General features: G+C 42.4%; 1 protein-coding gene across 2 annotated transcripts in view; it reads left to right on the top strand.

The window, feature by feature from the left end:
- WDR44 (WD repeat domain 44) overlaps positions 1-24,080 on the top strand; it is a 593,855-nt gene that overhangs the window by 365,509 nt on the left and 204,266 nt on the right. For both annotated transcript variants that reach the window (XM_086918723.1, XM_086918724.1), the window contains exon 12: positions 13,390-13,454. In XM_086918723.1, the coding sequence (XP_086774849.1) occupies positions 13,390-13,454 (65 nt within the window). The remainder of the gene's footprint in view (positions 1-13,389; positions 13,455-24,080) is intronic.

The raw sequence follows: 24,080 nt of genomic DNA, 5'->3' as shown, positions 1-24,080 counted from the left end.
TCCACTCAGGTGATTTATATTTTTGATTTGGTCTCCTCACTCTTTTTGGCCTTTTCCCAATCTCTATTTTCTTTCCCAACAACTCTTTTTGACTGGTTATTTCATTTACTTGATCCTCTGGTACTTTTGCTTTATTAACCAGTTCAATTTTCAGTCCATCAGATCCTTTAGGCCAATTATCTCCTTTTCGAACTCTCTTTATTTCAGGTTCAACAGTGTTTCGTTCCACTCTCCAAGCTCTTTTTATTGAACTTCTCCTTAATTGAGTGTCATCATCACTGTCATTAGTCTCTGTTTCAGATCTATCTTCAGTTTTATTTATAGTGAACTTTATAAGGATTGATTTTTTCTCTAAAATTATTTTCTCTTTGATCAGTTCTTTCACTCTTCTGGAGCTTCTCCATAGCTGGTACTTGGAAGCTCATCCTCTTCGTGAGTTATTTACTTTTCACCAGTTTCGAAATTTCAGTTCCTGCTTTCAGACTGTCCTTCAGTATCCTCTTGACTACCAGTTTTATTTTCACTTTGCTCAGTTTCCTTACTGGTATCAGTTTAAAGCAAATCTCGACTTACATGTCGATCTTCAAAATTTGGTATTTCAACAATTTTACTTTCTCCTTCAGATGCAGAACTAGTATCTGATATCTCCAGATGTCGACGAACAGGTCGAGCTTCAGTACCTGGATCTTTTTCTGGTTCACCCTCAGAATCTGAGTCAGTGGTGCTTTCACACTCTTCCTGTGGATTTTCAGGTTCAGGCACACAGATGGTGTGGCTGGCATGCACCCATCTCTTTACTCCAGCACATTTAACTGCAGTCTTGCTAACCAGAATAACTTGTCTTGGCTTTTGCCAGTGAGGCACTTGACAGTTTCTTCTCCTGTGAACTTTTATCCGAACCCAATCTCCAGGGACTAGATCATGAGCTGGATGTTTCTTTTTCGTGTTTGCCTCAGTTCCCACCTGATGGAACACAGAAGTTACCACGTCAGACTGATTTTTGCAGTAATCCAGTATGATATCCTCATTAATAGTCAACAGTTTATCAACTGCTTGTCTCATTACTCTTCCCATCAAAATCTCATGGGGACTTAATCCTGTCCTTTTATCAGGTATGCTCCTCAAGGTCATTAGGACAAGTGGCAATGTATCGGGCCATTTCAGTCCTGTGGCCAAACACATTTTTGCAATTCTTTTTTTATTGTTCCATTTACTTGTTCAACTACCCCAGAAGCCTCTGGTCTGTAAGCACAGTGTAATTTCTGATGAATGTCCAGTGCTTCACAAATCATTTGCATTAATTCATTGTGAAAATGTGTTCCACGGTCTATTTCAATAGTTACTGGGAAACAGTATTGTGGTATTATCTAACGCAACAGTAGTTTTGCAACAGTTACTCCATCATTTCTCCTGGTTGGAAAGGCTTCCACCCACCGTGAAAACAGTCAAATGATCACAAGTACATATCGAAGTCTGTTACAAGGTGAAAGTTCTATAAAGTCTAATTGCATTCTGGTAAATGGACTTCCCTCCCGTCCTGTGGTTCCCAAACTAACAACTGTTTTTCTTCTTGGATTCAATTGCTGCTAAACAAGACTTCTCTGAAACAGGCTTTCAGCAATCATCCTAAACTTAGGATTGTACCATGTCTGTCTGAACATTCGTATAATGGAGTCCCTCCCAATGTGAGCTTGACCATGGTACATGCGGGCCATATTTGAAATCATGTTATCAGGCATTACTGGTCTTTCATCTTTATAAACCCAAATTTAATCATCTTCTCTCTGTCTACATCTTGCTTTTGAGCAGTTATCCTTTTCTTCTTCACTGGCTTCTTCCTGCATTTGCCTCACTTCCTGCCATGTCTATACTACTGTGGTTAGCATTATAGGACTTGAAACATGTTCATTTCGTCTATCCCGATTTATAGATGCAAGGTTTTTGGCACAATATTTTGCAACCGAATCAACATACCTATTACCTCTTGTAATGCAATCATCTCCTTTCTTGTGAGCTGCATATTTTACAACAGCAATCTTGTCAGGTAATTGAATTGCATTAATCAACATTCTCACAAATTCAGCATTTCTAATGGGGGATCCTGCTGAAGTCATATAACCTCTTTGGGACCACAGTTGACCATAATCATGGACAACCCCAAAACCATACTGACTGTCTGTCACTATGGTGACCCTTATCTCTTTTCCCAGTTCAAATGCTCGAATCAAAGCAATCAACTCTGCTGTTTGAGCAGAACGAATTCCTTTCAGACAAGATGCTTCTAGGACATCATGCATACAGCATATGCAGCACTCAGCGCACCTTCATCTGTTCTTAACCATGAGCCATCAACAAATATCACATAATCAGATTCAGGCAATTGTTCATGTTTGATGTCAGGCTTTGGTTTGGTACAGTATTCAAGAACATCTAAACATTTGTGATCAACTTCATTTCTTACTTCCACATCCATAACATCAGGTAGCAGTGTAGATGGATTCACATTAACACATCGTGAAATTGTTACATTATCTGCGCCTAGGATTGTTTTCTCATATTTTGTCATTCTGTTATTAGTGAGGTCCTGCGTTGTTGTCCTAGTGAGGAGAATCTCCACCGAATGAGGTACATATACTCTCAAAGGAAATCCCATAACTATGCCTTCACTTTGTTCCAGACTCTCACTTGTGGCAGCTACTGCTTTAAAACATCCTGGCAATGCCCTTGCAAAGGGATCCAAAACAGCAGAAAAATATGCAATTGGCTTTCTTAGTTTTCCATGTCTTTGTATCAAAACTGATCATGCACATCCTTCCCTCTCACTGTAATACAGCTCAAATTATTTTTCATAGTCTGGCATTCCTAATGCAGGTGCTTCACAAACTGGGTTTTAATTGCTCAAAAGCTTCCATTTCTGCTTTATTCAGTGTTATTGGATCTTTTACATCTTCCTTTGTCAACCTCTGTAAAGGTTTAGCTATTAGCGAGAATCCACGGATCCATTGTTGACAATATCCTACCATTCCAAGAAACATTCTTACCTGTCTCTGTGTTTTTGGAGGTTTCATTCCTTGTATCATTTTGATTCTTTCTATAGTGACTTGTCTAATTACTTTAGCAATCTTATGACCTAAATATTGTACTTCTTTCTGACAAAACTGTAATTTTGACGGAGACACTTTATGTCCCTCTTATGCTAAATGATTTAACAGTGAAACTGTGTCTGAAACACGTGCATCTTTTGTTTTTGATGCCACTAGCAAATCATCAAAGTACTGTACTAGAACTGGTTCTCCAGGCATACTTAAACTTTCCAATGATTTATTTAGCAATTGATAAAAAATAGATGGACTCTCAGTATACCCCTGAGGAATTTGGCACCATGCCAAAATATGGTCTCCGAACCGGAATACAAATATTGGCTGGCTCTCAGGATGCAATGGAACAGTAAAGAACGCATTATGTTTAGGCAATTTTTATAGCACTCAAATACCCAGGGGTGGTTCGGCGCTTAAATGATCAGATGATGACAGTTACAAGATCTTTAATGTGGAAACAGCCAAGTTTTTACTTGCTTCCTGAAGCTGAGAAGGGTGGGGGAGGTTTTAATGGTAAGGGGAAGGGAATTCCATAATCTAGTCGTGGAAATCACAAAGCATCTGTCGCCCCAGTTCGCTTTCCTTGTGCGTTGGACATTAAGCAGATGAGCTGAGGATGAGCGAAGAGTCCTGGGAGTTACAAGAGGGTGTTTAAGAAACTGCGGGCCAGAATTGTTAATAGCCTTGTAAGCAATACACAGTGCCTTAATTTTCGTACGGCTTTTGATAGGAAGCCAGTGAAGCTGTCGAATGAAAGGTGTGATGGAGGTGTACTTAGGTATGCCCAGTAACATTCTAGCTGAAGTGTTCTGCACCAGTTGAAACTTATTTAGAACCTTTTCCTGCGCGTTAAGGAGGAGGGCATTGCAGTAATCTGTCCTGGAAAAAATAAGGGTGCTGATAAGAGTCTTACCGGCTGTTATGGGAAGGTAAGGGAGAAGCTTCTTGATTTTCTTTAGGGTAAAGGAGGAGGTGGAAACTACCGCATTGACATGATGATGGAAAAGCAATCTATCGTCAAACATGACTCCAAGATTACGATCCTTAGTGACTGGTTCAGGTGGAGAACCCATCTCATTAGGCCCCAGTGGGGGGACCAAGCGGGTTCAAGCTTCCCAAAGGTCATTACCTCCGTCTTTCCAGAGTTTAATTTTATACAGTTGGAGGACATCCAGGAGCTGATGGCAAGCATTCCCTCTTGGAAGTTCGCTGCAACTAAATGTCCATCATGATGCACTGATAGAACCAGCTGGGTGTCGTCGGCATATGTTGTGAGACTGATGCGATAAGACTTGATCACCCTCGCTAAGTCAGAGACGTAGATATTAAACAAAGTCGGACTTCGCGAGGAGCCCTGTGGCACTCCACAAGGAAGGGAAAAAGTGGGGGGAAAAGAAGGAGCCTAATTTTACAGCTTGAGAGCGGTTGGCAAGAAAAGATGCAAGAAGGTCTTTGGCCTTGTGCTGGATACCAATCGCTGAGACACGGTGGATCAGAGTAGCATGATCGACCGTGTCAAAGGCCGCGGACAAGTCAAGCAGTATCAAAACTGCTGCACCGCCTTTGTCTAGGGTCATTCTGATTTAATCAGCCGCTTTTATAAGGGCCGTCTCGGTTCCATGCCCTTGCCTGAATCCGAACTGGGTATCATCAAGCAGGTGGTTTGAGACAATGAATTTGGAGAGCTGCCTATTCATTAGATATTCAAATATTATTGCAGGGAACGGAAGGCAGGCAATATGTCTGTAACTGGAAGGTAATGTGGGATCAAGGGTGGCTTTTTTTAAAAGTGGCTTAATGATAGCTTTTTTTCATACTGATGGATAAGAACCTGTAAGGAACATGGTATTGCAAATATTGGCTAGAGCAGGAGAGATGGCATCAGGAATGAGGTTATGGAGGGAGGGAGGACATGGGTCAAGGGGTGATCCTGATTTGGTAATAGAGATTAAATGAGAGATTTGTTCCTCAGAAACCTGATTAAACTTAGGAAAAGAAGTGTTGGTACAGGGGTGCCTAGCAGTGATATGTGTTGAAGAAGGTTCGTGAAGGAAAGCAGAAAAGATAGCAGCAACTTTGTCCAAGAAGAAATCTGCCAGAGAATTGCAGAGGGCTTGAGAGGTGTCGGGAAGAGGGCTAGGGGAATTAGAGAGGTGGTTAACCACATGAAACAGTTTTTTTGCAGAGTTGTGTGCCTGATTGATTTGAGTAGTGAAGTACGTAGTCTTTTCTACGAAAATGAGTTCTTTATACTTGGACAGGGCGCGTTTGTAAGAATGTTTATCAAGGGGATTGTAGTGCCTGCGCCAGTGTCTTTCCAAGTTTCTGCAATGTTGTCTTTGTAAGCGGAGGGGTTCAGAAAACCATGGAGCGGAAGGGGAACTGCGGTTACGGAGAATAGTCTTGGGAGGTGCCAGTGTGGTGCAGGCAGTGTCCAGGTTTTTAAGGTAGTTAATAGATGCTAGTGCCGGATCCGGCTCCACCACATTAAGGACATTGGTCAACATAGAGGTCAGAAGAGGAATATCAATGTTTTTCCAGTCTCGTGTTAAAACTGGGGATGAAGGTCTGGTTTGAGATGGAAAGGACTTAATTTTAACTGAAAAACAAACTGCAGAATGATCTGTCCAAGTGAAGAGAATAGGGGTGGAAATCAAAATGTCAGGGTTGTTAGTGAATATCCCATCGAGGGTGTGTCCTGCCTTATGTGTAGGCAGGGTGACAAGTTGCTGAATTCCTACAGCTGACAAATCACTAATAAGGGAGATGGTGTCAATGTCAGTAAGGGATTCCAAATGGAAATTGAAGTCTCCTAATATACTGTATACCATTCTGCATCATGTGGAATTTGGTATAGGATTACTGCTGGGTTTGGTACAATTGGACAACATGGAACAACATTTTTATTAACCTTTCTCAAATCCTGTACTATTGTAAACATTCCATTAGGCCTTTCCAATCCCATTAGAGGTGAAATACAAGGACTACTTTCTATTTCTCTCAAGATTCCTTGTTCGTTCATTTTATTTATCACTGGGGTTATTCCTTCAAATATTTCAGCTGTCGATTTGTATTGAGGGATGATTGGGTAACTTACTCCTTTTACGGAAACTTTCACAGGATCTCCATTTTTCATCAATCCAATATCTTCTCGTGTGAAATTCCACACTTGTTCTTTGACTACCTCCTTCAATTCATCAGGTATTTTCTCTCGATCAAACACAGGAAACATACTATTCTTCTCTGATTCTATCAGTGACAGTCATTTTATACAAGCTGTCCTTATCCGGGGTTTGAAGCTCAATGCTATCTGGTGAACAGTAAATGGCACAGTTCACTTTGCACAGTATGTCCCTGCCAAGAAGGTTAACAGGACTACTGTTACACACCACAAATCAATGCATGTCTTTGAAATTTCGAATTTCTACTTCAGCTGGTTTTGTTATGGATGTTTTGATCTGCCTATTAGCTACACCTACAACTTGTATGTGTTCTCCCGAGAGAGAAAGATTTTGAACTTCCACTGATCTAACAGTAGAACGGGTAGCACCTGTGTCCACTAGGAAAGTCACATCTACATCATTCACCTTTCCATTCACATAAGGACCAGATTGATCTACCTCTAGAGTAGCGCCAAGTACGCACTCTTCTCCCTCTCTCAGGCACCGTCAAACTGTCATCCGACTCACTCCCATCTTCCTTCAACCAATACTGCGGACTCTCACTCACTCTTGTTCTCCTCCGCAGAATCCTGTCTCTGCACTGTATTTCTGTAGATTTACACTGTGTGGAAGTGGAGGATGTGGCACCTGACTTTGCTGATTAACTACCTGCTGCTGTGGCGATGGCTGTTGAATTACCTCATTCTGCACCTGCGGATTCAATGATGTATTTTCTGGGTTAACTTTCGGTGGATACTTACACTCTTTTCTCCAATGCCCTATCCTGCTACAATTATGACATGGATATTTCTTCTTTAGCTCCTCTATATTTCCTGTTAATTTTGGTTTACTGAAATTTCCCTTCATTCTGTTCTGATTTCCTTCTGCACTTTTACTTTCTAATTGAGCTACTTGATGTTCTGCAACTTTCTCTTGTGCCCACATCGCTTTCTCTTTAAGCTTTCTTTGTTTTACCTCGATTTTATCACTACAGTATTTTGCATGTCTCAAGACTTCATCAACTGAGCAGGATTGCCACCCCATCAAATTATGCTTAATCATGTCCCCTATTTCAGGTCTTAATGCAAACACAAAGCGATATACAAAATGACTCATATATTTTTCATTTAACTCCTCATATCCACTGTACTGTTTAAACAATAATAACATTCTCTCATAAAATGCATGAACTGATTCTTTTGCTTCTTGCAATGTTCTGTCAATTTTTACCCAATCTCTCTCTTTTGGTGGGATTTCATTTTTCAAAAACACTATTACTTGCTAATTTTTTCGCAATACTTCAGGTCCAGGCGCACCTGTTACTTTATCTCGTGGATATTCAGTTTTAGGCCAATCCACAGTGATTGTACACTCTGACCATAGATATGCTGGTACCACTATGTCAAACAGTCCATCTAAATCTTCCCATATTACCTTTGAAACTTTCACAAATCAATCTACCTGTCGATACCACTCTACTGGTTTTCTCTTAATCTGCGAAAATCATTCGTAAATGACATGTCCTGTCTAGTCCAAGGAACATGTACATATCCTCCTCCTGGTAGGTATTTCTCTCATAGGAAATTCTTTTACCACAGCTTCCTTTTCTCTTACAGGGAATGCCAATATTGATTTATCATTGTTTTCCTCTATTTTCTTTGCCCATATTATTTTCCACTTATCAATGTCTCCCAATTTTCTCAACAACACAAATTATTTTATTTGAGTTATTCTTCCTGCTGTATTGATATTCTCAATGTCTTTTTCTGTGAAATCCACTCAATAGGATTTCTGCAACACTTTATATTTTGTAAAATCTACATCCATTTCACTTGCTAACCCTTCAAATCGGTCATGCATATTTTTGGTATTCCAAGTAATGCTTTTACACATAAATATCAATTCATCATCGTGGTAAGTTTTCAATCTATCTGTTCCAATTGTTCCCATTATTAATTCATCCATATCAATTTTTAGTCTTGCTACATCTAATGTTTTTGGTTCATTTTCCTTTACTTCTTTACTTTCAAAGTTTTGAACCAATCACTTAATTCCTGCTCTGATGGTCATACTGGGGTTTGTGACAAATCAATTTTCTCTATACTTTTCTCAGGAGTCATGGAATCAGATTCCGCACCTGTTGGAAACTTATACGGAAGACTTTGATTGAAAGTTAAATCAGGCGGTATCATATGACTACTACGCCTAACATCTTACAAATCTGGATAAACTTTTTCCTTCACTTTTTGCAAACTCTAATTCAAAGGAATAGTTAAAGACGGTTCTTTTATTTTCTGATTCTCAAACACTGGAGTTACAGGACCTATTGTTAATGGAACAGTTACAGCTTCTATATTTTAGTGAGTTCTTGTATCTTTTCAGATAATTCATTTGTTGAACGTATATATTCAGAGGTACTTGGTTGTTCTTCAATTTGCCTCTCTATTCTGACCACATTTTTCCTTGTTTCATCGCTTTGCTTAGGTGTACCAGTAAATCTGGTTTCTATTAATGTAGCATTGGGATTGTATCTCATTTCTACTCTTTCTGGAAGATCTCTGAAATTGGAAGATTGCCTTGGAGTTTCTGCAAACCTATCCTCCATTGGTGGAGCATTTGGCGTCGTACCTATAGAATTTGGTTGATATGGTGGTGGTCTTCTATTTAATATCTCCTCCAGCACTGTATCCTCTGATTCACAATCCTCATAACCTTTTCTTCCTATCTCCACATTATTTCTCTTTTCCATGCATTTTCGTCCTACCCCTTCATCAACCATTCTAACTGGATACATCCTGTCACACATATTAGCATTTCTCCATCTCCCCATTCTATTCTCATGAGTTTCTCTCCATAATCCACGAAATCTATTCTTTGGTCGTATGTAGTCCTCAAACCTTTCTCGCTCTAAATCATGCATCTCATCTTCCCATTCAGCTGATGCTTCAAACTGAGTCGGTCTAGGTCTTGGTTCATTTTCTTGTCTCTTAAATTTCTTAACACTGCACGACTGAAAGATCGTACTTCTGGGAAAGCTGATGCACCATCATTTTAGGTATATCTCGCCCAATTATCTAACCATATACATGTATGGTAGCCATATTTTTTCATCATGTATGATGCAGGCGTTTTAGGCAGATGAAGCAATTTTCTCTCTCTTGTCTCAATTATCTTATCCTTTTTAAACACATTTTTCAATTTTTGAAACAACAAAGATTTTTTTCTCTCCACTCCATTATAAAACTCAATTTTTCTGTTAATTTCCTGTCTTTCAAACGATCGCAGACTCTACCGTAAACTGCTTTGTAACACCAGCCTATCTCAATCAATCAATCAATCTATTTGTAAAACATGCTACTTACCCGTGAGGGTTTCAAGGCGCTGAGGGGAGGGGGGATGCTGCTACTGTTATAATAGCCAGGTCTTGAGGAGTCTCCTGAAGGTCAGTAGGTTCTGCGTCCGCCGTAGGTGGAGGGGGGGTGTTCCATGTCTTGGTGGCGAGGTGGGTGAAGGATCTGCCACCGGTGGTTGCTTTTTGGATGCGGGGGACAGTGGCGAGGGCTTGGTCGGCGGAGCAGAGCTGGCGGTTGGGGGCGGCAGTTGAGGTACGTTGGTCCAGTGTTGTGGAGTACTTTGCGTGCGTGGGTAAGGAGCTTGAAGGTTATCCTCTTGTTGGCGGGGAGCCAGTGTAGGTCTTTCAGGTGGGGTGTGATGTGGCTGCGGCGCGGGATGTCGAGGATCAGACATGCAGATGCGTTCTGGATGTATTGGAGCCGTTTGAGGAGTTTTGCCGAGGCTCCTGCATTGAGGGAGTTTCCGTAATCCAGTCTGCTGCTGAAGAGGGCCTGGGTGACAGTCCTTCTAGTTTTGGTGGGAATCCACTTGTAGAACCTGCGGAGCATACGGAGGGTGTTGAAGCAGGAGGAGGAGATAGCGTTGACCTGCTTGGTCATGGAGAGGGTGGAATCGAGGATGACCTCTAGGTTGCGTGCATGGTCGGTGGGCGTGGGAGCCGTTCCTAGCGAGTTAGGCCACCAGGAATCGTCCCATGCCGAGGGGGTGGATCTGAGGAAGAGGACCTCAGTCTTGTCTGAGTTCATCTTCAGCCGGCTGTTTCTCATCCAGTCGGCGACGGCCGTCATTTCCTCGTGGAGGTTGGCTGTCTGAGGGTCTTTGGTGAGGGAGAGGATCAGCTGGGTGTTTTTGGCATAGGAGATGATGTTGAGGTTGTGCAGTCGGGCGATGTGGGCGAGCGGGCCATGTAGATGTTGAACAGCGCAGGGCTGAGGGATGAGCCCTGGGGTACGCCGCAGATGATCTTGGTGGCTGTAGAGCGGAACGGGGGGAGGCGGACACTCTGCGTTCTGTCGGAGAGGAAGGAGGTGGTCCAGTCCAGGGCTTTCTCTGGTATCCCAGCGTTGTGGAAAGGTGTACGTAGGGTGTGGTGGCAGACTGTGTCGAAGGCGCGATTCACACTAACGCACCAATTAGAACAAGGTACCTTCCATTAGTGCTCAACCAATTATTTCGCTGCTTTCACTGATGCACCAATCAGCCCTTACTTCATCTTGGTCACGCGGACCAATCCCAGGGCGATCCCTTTGACGTCACCCCTGCTTTGGCTTCTGCAGCTTCGACTGACCCCTCCTTTACAAAATTTATCGGCACACTTTATTTACACTTTTATATAGCAAAAATCAGTTAGTAACCACATAAAACAACTCCATTTGTCTGTTTCGCTAAAACCGACCTGATAGTTTCCTCAATCACACAAGTATTCTGTATTTCCAGTAGACAGCGCTTACCTCTTCTCCACCACAGGATTTTACTTTCGCAGATAAAGTAGCATTTCCCTCTACCTTACCATTTTCTCAAGCTTAGGTTAAACTTTATTACTCTCCAGGTAGTGTTTTAAGATAGAATACGCAATAATCCCTATACTCAGACCCAAGATTTCATAGGTTGCCCTCTCTATACATTCACCACTTTTACACGTAAAGGTCCCTAAACTTGTAACATACGACAATGTCACCACTTTGAAACAGACTATGTGATGTGCGACTTCACTTGCCACACTTTATCTGCCTGCAGACAGAGTGACCAGCTTCCCACACTTTCCGGAAGCTTTTTCCAGACTACATATATAACGCAATAGAAACTCAACTGATGTTAGTTATAAATTCTGTACATCAAAATTCCATATACTCTACCATATACATCATATCTCCTAGTTAACCTATAGCAACCTATGCTCTGCTACCACGTAATTAACTGATGCAGCGCGACTCCAGAAATTCTCTTTAAACCCATCACCTTAACCCAAGGGGCTAATCTCACGTTACTCATCAGTGGGGACCATAACACTGCGAGTCACTCTTACACACATTTACCCTGCTCCGAGGATTTTGTGAAGACCAAAGGAGAGTTGCTGGATTATAGCAGAGTGTCAAAAACTAAATTTTATACATTATTTACATCTGCAGTTTATTTATGATACCATGGTTATGATTTAAGAATTTTAACACCCCACCATTATTTGTCAATGGATCAGCTAGTAAAAGTTAAATAAAGTACAACAAGACCGGCTTAATTCTCCATTTATTTACTGTTTATTTAGAGACTAAATTTCCTAGCCTGATCTTTATCTTTTAATTTGAATTAAATTATTTAAACATCAATAACCTAGAAGAAAAATTTTTAAGATTCAAACATTAATTTATTAGCATGGCAGTTTAAAATAAGAAAAGTTTCATATTACCAAAGTTTGAAATTGCAGACATCAGTTTAAGGACAGAATAGTTCCCAATGAACGCCTCTCTATCTCTCTCAATGCACCCCTTCAAAAGTTAAAGTTCAGATAAAATCCAAGGTCCCTGCGCCATAGGAAAAGTTGCACAGACCGACAGCATGTCGGGGTGCAAAGATAAAATCGGAAAAGCAAGCTTCTTTCATCGTCCCAAATGTCCTCTTTTATACCCTTTTTCAATAACTTATCTATCTAAAAGTTGTAACTTTGGGGTCTTAGACTGTCCGTGATTGGTCACTTTGAGGGGTGGATAAGCATCACCCATCACCTTATTCTTCAATTTTCGCAGAGTCATCGGTATAATTTAGAAAATAAGGTTTCTATTGTTCATATCATTCCTTTTCCGCTTGTGTCCTTTAATTTGTTATTCGATGCCCTATTTCCAGGTTCGTGATGCTGACTTTCGAAAAAGTTGGCATCCATTCAAATATGCAGGCCACACTGTCCTTGACCCATTCTGCACAGGCTGCTCGCGCTTCTCCTCTCATAACCTTGCGCATGCGTGCTTCATTGTAAACTCTGAGTCGGGGTCAGCCTCCATTTTTTTAGGCCACATTTAGGAACTATTATAGAAACAAACACAAATAAACATGAATTTGAGAAATAAAGCCCTTCTGTTTAGCTTCCCCCATACTAATAGTATCCCAATTAGTCGTTACTTTGCATTAAGCAACATATAGGCATGGTTTACTTACCAATCTTCATTATTTATGCCACAAATAAACAGACAAAAAGCACATTCATGCAATTTTCTATTCGATTATGGCAAATGCGTACAGTTTGAACATAGTACATCACATAATAAGTAGATTATGGTTTACACTTACATGCAATTTAGTATCCCACGTGTGTATGTATTTGTGTATGTGCATTCTATTCTATGTTGGTTAATTTCAAAACCACACAATTAATTAATATTACTGTAATGGAGAAGTGACTTCACAAGGGGTATACAACATTTTTTGTTTGCAGCCTTGCTCAACATGCCAAAATCACCCGACCCATTTGTAGAAACTCCCTTTCAATAGAGTATGTATGTGCAGTTATGCAATGAATACATTATGCTATATACAGAATACATTATGTGATATACAGAATACATTGTTTGGACAAAGGTTCAATGAAGGCCGATGATATTTAGATGCATTTTTTATTCTACTCAAAAACGTTTTGAAGCATAATGTAGATAAACAGTGAACATTTCCAAAATGTCAAACCACTAATAAATTGTGATAAAAGCAAACTATAGGATTAATTTAATTTCGTAAAGATAATGGTATATATTTGCTTTAACGATTTTAAACCACTTTTCGTTTCTGTTTAGGGCGTGTTTCTCCTTCACCTTCTCAGGAAAGTCTAAATTCTTCCAAGTCAGATACTGATGCTGGGGTATGTTAAACAGCTGCACAATCATGATACAGTATATGAAAATAAGCTACAACGTTGGGTAAAAAAGCATATGTATATGGGTATTTTGCAAATAAGCCTCATAGTGCATGATTTCATTTGTGTAAATCAGCGGACAAATATTTTTGTGTCTGTTGCGAACAATTCATAAGTTTAGTGCCATAAATAAAACAAATTGTAGCGCTTGAGGAGAATTTGTTAACCTTACCCTATGAGGAATTGAAATACATTAGAGGTTTGAATTGAGAGCATCCATTTATTGCCGTAGCGAATATTTAGTTATAAAACTCTTCTTGACATGTGCAGATTTGTGATAGATTGTTCCGAATTTGTAGTCGTTTTGTTCATATTAACTTGTTAATGTATCAGTTATTTATGGAAACAATTCGAGACGAGACTTGCATACCAACGAAATGAAAGCATGGGGGGTAACACTTGCTAAAATAGGTTGTTTGGCATTAAAATCACAATTAAATCGGTAGGGGCTGCTACTGGATGGGTGTGCGGGGAGAGCGGAGGGAGGGGATTAAAAATACATTTTAAAAAACACTTACCTGGATGCGGCTGACCGCCGCCTTTCCTCTATTGTCTCGTCCTCCTCCAAGCTTCTGTGGAAGCAGGTAGCACCCAGGCTCTTCTGAGCCAATCACAACGCTGCAATGCAGTGTTGGGATTGGTTTGAGCGCTGTGGTTCGGTGCTCAGGCAGGGAATGGAGCCCTGGGCATGTTCTCCAACCAGGCTTGTAATGCAGACTGGGTGGGGATCATCCAAAGTGCCCCTGAATGTTTGCCTGGCCCCAGAGAGTTGGCCAAACATTCATTCCCACCTAGGAGGGTGCCACGACTCCTTACCCAGCCTCTAAACAGCCCGGCCCCTCCCCGTCCCCAAAGAACGAGCCAGTACGTTTAAATAAAATGATAATAACCTTAAGTTATTATCATTTTATTTTTCTGTTTTTTTATTACTCACTCAGTGAGCAGTAGGCGGAGGAGCCGCCACTGTTAAAAGTGCATGCATTGCTATAAAGTGCACAAACTATAATTCATTTTCGCGTGTTTGTTCCTCCATACAAATTGTTAAAGGTGAAATTTAGTATCCGATTTATTTTATCATTGAAATTGCAAATGCTGAGGGTGTAGTTAACCTGTGCTCAAGGACGAAGGCCATAATTATTGGAATAATCAATTCTTTGAGTTCAAGGTGGGCAAGAAGATCAGTGTCAAGGCATGATAAAGAGAATGAAGTAAAGAAATAATTGGCGAGTGCTTAATATAGGGCCAGATGTTGTGTTTGTTTCAGAAGAGAATATTTACTAGATAAAGAAGGGAATTATGGGTGGGATAGAAAACCACCTGCAATGGATGATAATATTCTCCGAATGGACCAAATTGTTAATGTAGGCACCTGCTCCACATATTGTTTTGGCCAGGCCCTGGGGCCGATATTGGCCCCAGGAGGGAGCTGCATGTCCCCATCCAAATTATAAATCCAGAGAGCCCCAGGGTATGGGGTCCACAAGACTAAATTGGCTGGGGTGGTGGTGGGGGGGAGAGAGGGGGGGATATGTCCCCCTCCTCCTCAGTTTTGATGGCATGGCCCTGGGAGTGGGGGTCCCTGGAGCCAAAACCTGCCTAGTGGCGGCTGCCTGCACCCATTCCCATTTACTATCTGGATAGGCCCTTGGGAATGGGGGCCCCAGTGCTGTAATTGGCCTGGGGAGGGGGTGTTACGTGGCCCCTCACGGTTGCGTGCTTATGGGAGGTTGGCTACAAAGTCTGGCCATAGACCATACCCTGCAGCCAACCCCCATGCCACGCACAGCCTTCGGTCATGTGCAGCGTGGAGTTGGGTGCCTGCGGCCAACCACACATGGCCTTTGCCCATGCGCAACGCTGGTTTGGGTGTCTATGGGGTGTTGAGTGCAGGGACTGGCTGCAGGCTCTGTCGCCAACCTACTGCAACGCAAGGCATTTGAGGGTTAATAATTCACAGAAAAAAGGTTACAGGGACGTTATAGTTAGGAAATAAAATCTTGAAAGCCTTAGAAATTCACCCCCAAAAATAAATAGTGAATATATATATATATATATATACACACATACACTGAAATCGTGCCCTCTCCTTTATGTGTCGTACTCACAGCAAAAGCATATTGGCGTTTTGTTACTATTGTTCCCTTCAGCTTCATACAACAAGATACATTCAAGGTTATCTTCTCCTGTCTTAATTCGTTCATATAGGGAAATTAAGGGGGCTGTGTTTGCCATTTAGTAACATACAATGGCACTGTACTTGCCGCCGCAGGGATTTATTTCCTACTTAAAGTATCTCTAGTAATGACCTAAAGTACTGCAGGCTGGCACTGAAAGGACTTCTTTAATTCAAGAGGAACAAACTTGTAGCAGCTTGTTTTACTGTACCTGTGTGGAATGCTTTTAAAGCACTTGTTGCTGACTCAAGAGGGACATCTGGTGGTAACTTCAATACTGCATCTTTGTCCAGGACATGCGAAGTGCAATGTATTTGAGTATATTCTTGAATAATGTTGTCAGTTTTTCTCCTGAGGAATAATAATAGTTATTTATAGCGCACCTGGTTACTTTGACTGAAGTGTACCCGCGCATAAAATTTCACTCTCTGGCACATATGGAGCTCTTTCCAGAAATGGCCTTTTGGTTTGTCTAAATGGACGTTTTGAGTTTTTTTTGAAAGGCCAATTTATTGCTTTGAGTACCAGAGGCAAGGCATTCCAATATTTAAATGCCAACAAACTGAAAGTGCATCCTCCCAAGTGTGCTCTTTTCACAGTAGGTAGGGCGGCTAAAGAGGCCCCTGCAGACCTGAGACTTCTGCCTGGTAGGTAGGGTTAGACAAGAGAGTGCAAATAAAAAGGCCCTTTACCATTCAGGATTCTGTGACAGTAACACATGGCTTTAAAAGACAAACTCGTGCCCAGTAGCAGCTGGGCCTGTAGGCGTTCGCCTCAGGAGTTCGGGCATTAGACGAGCTGCCGCATTCTTCACCCTCTGTAGTCTCTGCAATCTAACTTATGAGACTTCAGATACAACACATTGTAATAGTCCAGTAACATTATCAGCACCTGGACTACTGACCTTTCGGTGGCTTCTGGTAGAAACAACAAGATATTTTTCAGGGGTTTCAGAATCCCAAAATATTTCCCCGCTAGGCTGGTGATCTGATTGTCGAACAACAGGTTCTTAACTTTCGACTTGGGATCAGGTAGTGGCCCAAGTAACTCTGGCCACCAAGTAGAGGACCAGATTGATAGTTGCTTCCCTGAAATAAGAACCTCAGTTTTTCCAGCATTTAGTGTAAGGCAGCTATGGTTCATTCACTCAGCCTGTTCTGACAAACAGGATCCCAGCAGAGCTCCAGTGCATCTTTCATTCTGAGACCGAGTGATAACAAGCTGTGTATCATCGGTGTATAACACAGTGTTAAAGCCATAATGCTCTATAATATCGGCAACGGGGTACATGTACAGATTGAAGAATGTGGGGCTCAGCGAGGTGGAAAAACCTAACATATAAAAGGTTTTTGAGTCACCTGGAAGGTGAGATTCTGTAAAAAAGATGCTAGCCACTGCAAGGCCTTACCTCGGATGCTGTGATTACACAGCCTTTCAAGCAGAAAGCTGTGGGACATGGTATTGAAGGGCGCACTGAGATCTAACATTATCAGTGATGCAGTGATTCTATGTTGACTTGTGGGCAGAACTCCAACTGGGTTTTATTAAGCACTTCTGTAGCTTCAATGAAGCTCAACAATTGTTTATTTATGTGCTTCTCAGCCACTTTAGAAAAGAAGTGAAGCAGGGAGATGGGCCTATAATTTTCCGGCTTCATGGGATACAGTAGGGAAATTTTTTAGGAGTGGGACTATGATAGCATGTTTGCAGCTCCCAGGGACCTGACCTAACTCGAAGGAGTTGTTAAGTAGGTCACAGAGCACTGGCTATTGTGCCTTTATCCCTCGTTCCAAAGGGTGAGGCAGGATCAGATGGTCTCCATTTTGGTGACCCGGCAGATCGGTCGGTGGTAGATCTTCAATGCGACCTAAAAGCATACAAGGTCAATCTTATCAACTCAGAGGCCACCCACAATAAGTGTAAATTATTGGGTAGGGTCATTTTAGCCAGATTGGAAACATGGGCAGACTCGGTGGGCCTCATTGTGAACTCCCAATACGGGTTCAGAAAAGGTAAAGGGACGGTCGAACAGTGCCTGAACTTGGCTTTAATTATAGGAAAGTACATGAAGGCAAGGAATTCCTCCATCCACCTTGCCTTCATGGACCTTTCAAGTGCATTCGACACTGCGTGTCGGAGCAAGCTCTGGCAAATGATGGGGGATATGGGCTTTGAGGAACCCCTGGTCACCTTGCTTCGCAGACTGCATGAATCAACAACTGTAGCCATAAGGTTTGGGCCAGGGGGGGAAAAACTAAATCTATCCTCTCAACTGAGGGCGTACGATAAGGATGCATATTAGCCCCTTTTTTGTTCCTTGTGTACACAAATGGTCTGGAAAAGTATCTGTTGGACCATTGTCATGACTTTCCAAAGGTTAACGGCAGGAGCATACCAAGGCTTTCTTATGCCGATGACACGGTACTTATGACACTCACAGGAAATAGCATGCAGATCTGTCTTGATGCTTTTAACACCTTCATGTTGGACCTAGATCTAAAGGTAAACTTCACCAAATCCTTTGCTATGGTCTGTGGCCCAAAGGGGACTAAAACCAGAAAGTTTGTGGTAAATAACTCTACCATTGAAAAGGTTGAAAATTTTAACTATCTGGGAAACCTTTTTAATAATAAGTTAAGTTGGGCCCCGTTAATGAAGATTCGAGTCCAGAGCGCCAGTGCTCCATAAAAGGTCTGTTTCGCTTCTGTGGCAAACTAGGTCAAAAACCTGTCACACACTTAAAAACCCTGTATAAATCAAAATGTTTGTCGGTGGCTACCTATGGGGCTGGGGTTTGGGGGACTGAAAGCCCTGCCACGATACAAGTCATGGAGAATAAATTTATAAAGCGTGTATTGGCAATTCCATCAGGTTCATCAAACAAATTTGCTCACGATGAAATAGGTTTGAGCTAGGTGAGTGATACCATTAGTCTTTCACCCCTACTATTATGGGGCAAAATATGGTTATCAGAGGACCTTCAGCTCTCTAGAGATATTCTCCAGGACTGTTTAAAACTGGAAAATTGTAAACAGATTCCTTGGTTATCTTATGTTAACGAAATGCTCCATAAAATAGGTTTCGGTGACATCTTTGATAACCCTGAAAAAATACAGGGAGACATTAAAACCGTTATTAAATCAAGCTATTGGAAATCCTCACATGTGCATTCCTTAGTCAGGCCATCTGGTCCTATGGTTAATTTACAGCATCAGTTTTATCTAACCTTTACAACTCATGTGCAATGGCGATTTTATCTGACAAGGTTTAGGCTAAACATCTTGAATTTTCTTTTTGCGTTTCCTAAACAAGGGGGTTGGTGTGAGAGGCTGCCCCCTTGTCCCTGTAATAACAAAGCTAATCAAAGTACCATGCATGTTGTTCTTTTGTGCCCCTTATATAAGAATCCGAGAATTAGGTTTATTAAGCCTATTTCGAAGGGGAAGCAACCATGTAACTACAATGAAGGTTATGACTACTTGTTATCTTTGTCATCCTCTGGAGTATGTTGTGCAATGTTAAACTTCATACGAGTGTCTCTTCTGATCAGAAAACGGTACGGTTAATTTGGCCTTAAGAACCTTTGTCTTTGCTCATGTAGAATGTTGTATTGTGACTCTTATCCCTTGCTCCCCCTGATGGACAGCCCAGTGTGAATAATTTATGAATTAACATCTGTTGCTTGAAAGAATATATTAATTAATGTCCTTTTACCAGTTTAATGTTTAATTTTAAGACTGTCTTTTTCTTTTTAAAAAAAATATCTTTAAATCATGTCTTGTAAAATGTCTTACTTTTATGATTCTTTTCTGAATCGAATAAAGTTTTTGTACCGAACCGAGAGTGCAAATAAAAAGGCCCTTTACCATTCAGGATTCTGTGACAGTAACACATGGCTTTAAAAGACAAACTCGTGCCCAGTAGCAGCTGGGCCTGTAGGCGTTCACCTCAGGAGTTCGGGCATTAGACGAGCTGCCGCATTCTTCACCCTCTGTAGTCTCTGCAATCTAACTTATGAGACTTCAGATACAACACATTGTAATAGTCCAGTAACATTATCAGCACCTGGACTACTGACCTTTCGGTGGCTTCTGGTAGAAACAACAAGATATTTTTCAGGGGTTTCAGAATCCCAAAATATTTCCCCGCTAGGCTGGTGATCTGATTGTCGAACAACAGGTTCTTAACTTTCGACTTGGGATCAGGTAGTGGCCCAAGTAACTCTGGCCACCAAGTAGAGGACCAGATTGATAGTTGCTTCCCTGAAATAAGAACCTCAGTTTTTCCAGCATTTAGTTTAAGGCAGCTATGGTTCATTCACTCAGCCTGTTCTGACAAACAGGATCCCAGCAGAGCTCCAGTGCATCTTTCATTCTGAGACCGAGTGATAACAAGCTGTGTATCATCGGTGTATAACACAGTGTTAAAGCCATAATGCTCTATAATATCGGCTACGGGGTACATGTACAGATTGAACAATGTGGGGCTCAGCGAGGTGGAAAAACCTAACATATAAAAGGTTTTTGAGTCACCTGGAAGGTGAGATTCTGTAAAAAAGATGCTAGCCACTGCAAGGCCTTACCTCGGATGCTGTGATTACACAGCCTTTCAAGCAGAAAGCTGTGGGACATGGTATTGAAGGGCGCACTGAGATCTAACATTATCAGTGATGCAGTGATTCTATGTTGACTTGTGGGCAGAACTCCAACTGGGTTTCATTAAGCACTTCTGTAGCTTCAATGAATCTCAACAATTGTTTATTTATGTGCTTCTCAGCCACTTTAGAAAAGAAGTGAAGCAGGGAGATGGGCCTATAATTTTCCGGCTTCATGGGATATAGTAGGGAAATTTTTTAGGAGTGGGACTATGATAGCATGTTTGCAGCTCCCAGGGACCTGACCTAACTCGAAGGAGTTGTTAAGTAGGTCACAGAGCACTGGCTATTGCTCTGTGACCTACTTAACAACTCGTTCCAAAGGGTGAGGCAGGATCAGATGGTCTCCATTTTGGTGACCCGGCAGATCGGTCGGTGGTAGATCTTCAATGCGACCTAAAAGCATACGAGGTCAATCTTATCAACTCAGAGGCCACCCACAATAAGGACCACCTGCTCGATCCGATTTTTACTAATGTCACCGCTATGAAAGCTTCCACCTCGATTCCCCTTCGGTGGACTGACCATTTTATGATCCCCTTTACCTGGAAAACCGAGATGGTTAGCACCTCTCCCCCCAGTGTCTGTATGCCCGAAAGACATTGGTCTAGGCTGTCTGTGGAGAATCTGACGCTGAGACTGGAGTGCTCGCGCCCCCCCACCGGTTGCTGACCCGGTACTGGCGGAGGCAGACTTCAGCAGATGGCTGTCCAGTGCACTCGACTCTGTTCTTCCCATAAGATCGGCAGGCAGGAGGGAGAAGAGAACGAGCTCCGCCCCCTGGTATACGCCAGAGTTGAGAGCTCTGAGAAGGGGCTGCAAAAAATTGGAACGTGCCTGGAGGAAGAACTGGGAAGAGGCCAGTAAGACGGAATATCGCGCTGCGATAAGGACTTATAAACTTACCATTCGGCGAGTCAAAACCCAGTTCCTCAAGGAGAGAATTAATAACGCTTCCAACTCCTCCAGAGAAACCTTTTTAGTGGTTAAGGAACTCTTGAGGGTCCCTGAGCCGCCCGCAACCACAGACAACCTAGAGGCAAAATGTAAAGACTTAGCAGACTATTTTCATACAAAAATAGTAAAGATTCTGAGTACCCTGCCCCAAATTAACATGAGAGCAGAGTCCAGCAATGAAGGAGGGAGACTCCCTGAGAGTCTTGAATCCTTTGGACCAGTATCGGTGGATGAGGTCCTTAAGGCTCTGGCGACTGTCAAGAGTGGTTCCCCTCGTGATTTAGTTCCCATGAGGATTCTCAAACAGGTCGCCTCTTCCATCGCTAAACCTGTAACTGATGTGATCAATGCTTCTCTTGGGTCTGGTGTGGTTCCACCAAACTGGAAGGGAGCAGTAGTAAAAGCTCTCCTAAAAAAAACAACCTAGATCCCCTTGACATGGCGAATTATAGGCCCATTTCTCTACTTCCGGGACTTAGCAAAATCGCGGAAAAGTCGGTAAATCTCCAGCTATTCAATTTCCTTGAGTCCAACTGTCTTCTGAGAAGCTCACAAACGGGTTTTCGCCCTGGCCAAAGCACTGACACCGCCCTGCTGGCAGTCGTTGAAGAAGCAAGAAGCATTTTGGATTCGGGAGGATCAGTGGCAGTGATCCTCCTGGACCTTAGTGCAGCTTTTGACACTGTGAACCACCAAGTGTTACTTCAGCGGCTGTCAGATGTCGGGGTGTCGGGTAATGCACTGAAATGGCTGCGGTCATTTCTTAGCGATCGGACCTATCAGGTATGGGAAGGCAGCGCACGTTCGGCATCCATTCACCTCCATTGTGGAGTACCGCAGGGCTCCTCCCTGAGTCCCACATTATTCAATGTGTATATGGCCCCCTTGGAGGACGTGGTGGCTCCATTTAACATCAAAATCGTGAGCTACGCCGACGATACCCAGCTTGTGTTTGCCCTTTCCCAGGCCACTGAAAGTCCCCACTTGCTGTACTCCTGCTTGTCCAAAGTTCACACCTGGATGGGGGAGTCAGCACTAAAGCTGGGCTCCCCTCCGAACCCCAAGGAAGAGATGAAGAGTCTGGGGATTTGGCTGGAGCAAGATCTCTCCTTCAGGACCCAGGCTACTAAAATGACAGGTGTCTGTTTTGGCCTTCTCCGGTCCGTGCGCAAAGTGCTGCCTCTTCTTCCTTCACCATCTCGGAAGCTTCTGATCCAGGGGCTGATCATATCAAGACTGGATTATAGCAATGCTATTTACCTGGGCGCCCCTGAGGCAACTTTGAATAAATTACAACAAATTCAAAATGCTGCAGCACGATTGCTCAATAAAATCCCCATGTCACGGTCGGCTAAACCCGCACTGAGGGCACTGCATTGGTTACCGGTGCGGGAAAGGGTGAAATTTAAATCCCTCTGCCTTGCACATAAAATTTTGCAGGGTAAAGGCCGTCCCGTCCTGCAGAATCTGGTTACTCCTTACAAGGCCAGCAGAACTCTTCGATCAAATCAAAAACACCTGCTTAAGACCCCGAGGGTTAAAAAGGCCTGCACAGGGGGAAGAAGGTTTTCTGTGAATGTTGCGGTACTCTGGAATTCACTCCCCTTAAGCTTGCGTTCTGAGACTTGTCTCCTTCGTTTTCGCAAGCATCTGAAAACACACCTTTTCTGTTAACTGCTGACCCTGAACACACATGATTGTAACCTCCGTTCTGAAAAGCACTGGGATGCCCCAGGTTAACTACGCGCTATATAAGACCGTAATAATAATAATAATAATAATCCTGATTTAACCTCTATCAACAGAGGAAGGAGATCCTCAGTGGTTAGGGAATTAAATATAGTAAGTCCTACCCCCTCAGCATCCGGTTCAAACTAGACTTCAAGACATAGGGCATCTCTGACTGCCTCTGGGAAAGTAGCATAGATAGAGGAGACTTTGTCAGAGAAGAACTGAACGAAGAGTTACTGCCATCTATTGAGGTAATAATAGATGCTGATACACGGTCCAAAGAGGATAATGATTTCACAATAGAAAACATTTCCCAAGAGGAGCTATGAGCTTGCTAATTTTTTTCTGCGTAGAAATGGCGGCTTGTAGCCCTTGTCGGTTTGTAGTATTCCTACAATGCTCCACGATTTTTGATCTTTATTACTATGGTTGTAATTTCTGCTCCAAATACGTTCTAAGTGTTTGCAGGTCTTTTTTAACAAGAATAACTCTAAACCATTCCGCCGTAGGTTTAGTGCGTCTGACCTAGTTATTTATGATGGGTGTGATTTTGTTAAGCGCCCCTGCTATCCATCCCTCCAGTTGTGCAACGCAGTCCCTCAAGATAGAATTGTTCTCTGCCAACACCTCTGTAAAAGCAGTAGGGATAACCTTAGCCCATTTCCATACCTTAACCTGTTTGCCTGCGTTAGATGTTTGTGTTGGTGTAGTCGGAGAAACCTGAACAGAAATGGCACAATCGTCAGACCAAATAAGAGGAATAGGAGAATCCATTACCAGTCTGGTTCAGTTAGAAAAAATGGGATCCAGCGTATGTCCCAATCTATGTGTAGAGGCACATACCAACTGAGTAAACTGAAGGGCTCTCAGGTTCCGTCCTCAAGCTGAAGGTTAAGATCAGCTAAAACATTATCGTAGAGAGAGCGAAGGCAACATTTTGCCAAATCGGTTTTCAAAGTAGAAGCTGCTCCCGAAGGGCGATAAGTTGGAAGCCCTACTGGAGTAAAATTGTTGGAAGAAGCGAGACTGGAAGAGGCTACCTCACTGCCTACAGAC

This window comes from Lissotriton vulgaris, chromosome 4_1 (genome assembly GCF_964263255.1).
Source record: "Lissotriton vulgaris chromosome 4_1, aLisVul1.2, whole genome shotgun sequence".
Lineage (NCBI taxonomy): Eukaryota > Metazoa > Chordata > Amphibia > Caudata > Salamandridae > Lissotriton > Lissotriton vulgaris.
The sequence above is the reverse complement of the archived record's forward strand: the minus strand, read 5'-3'. Positions and strand labels throughout refer to the sequence as shown.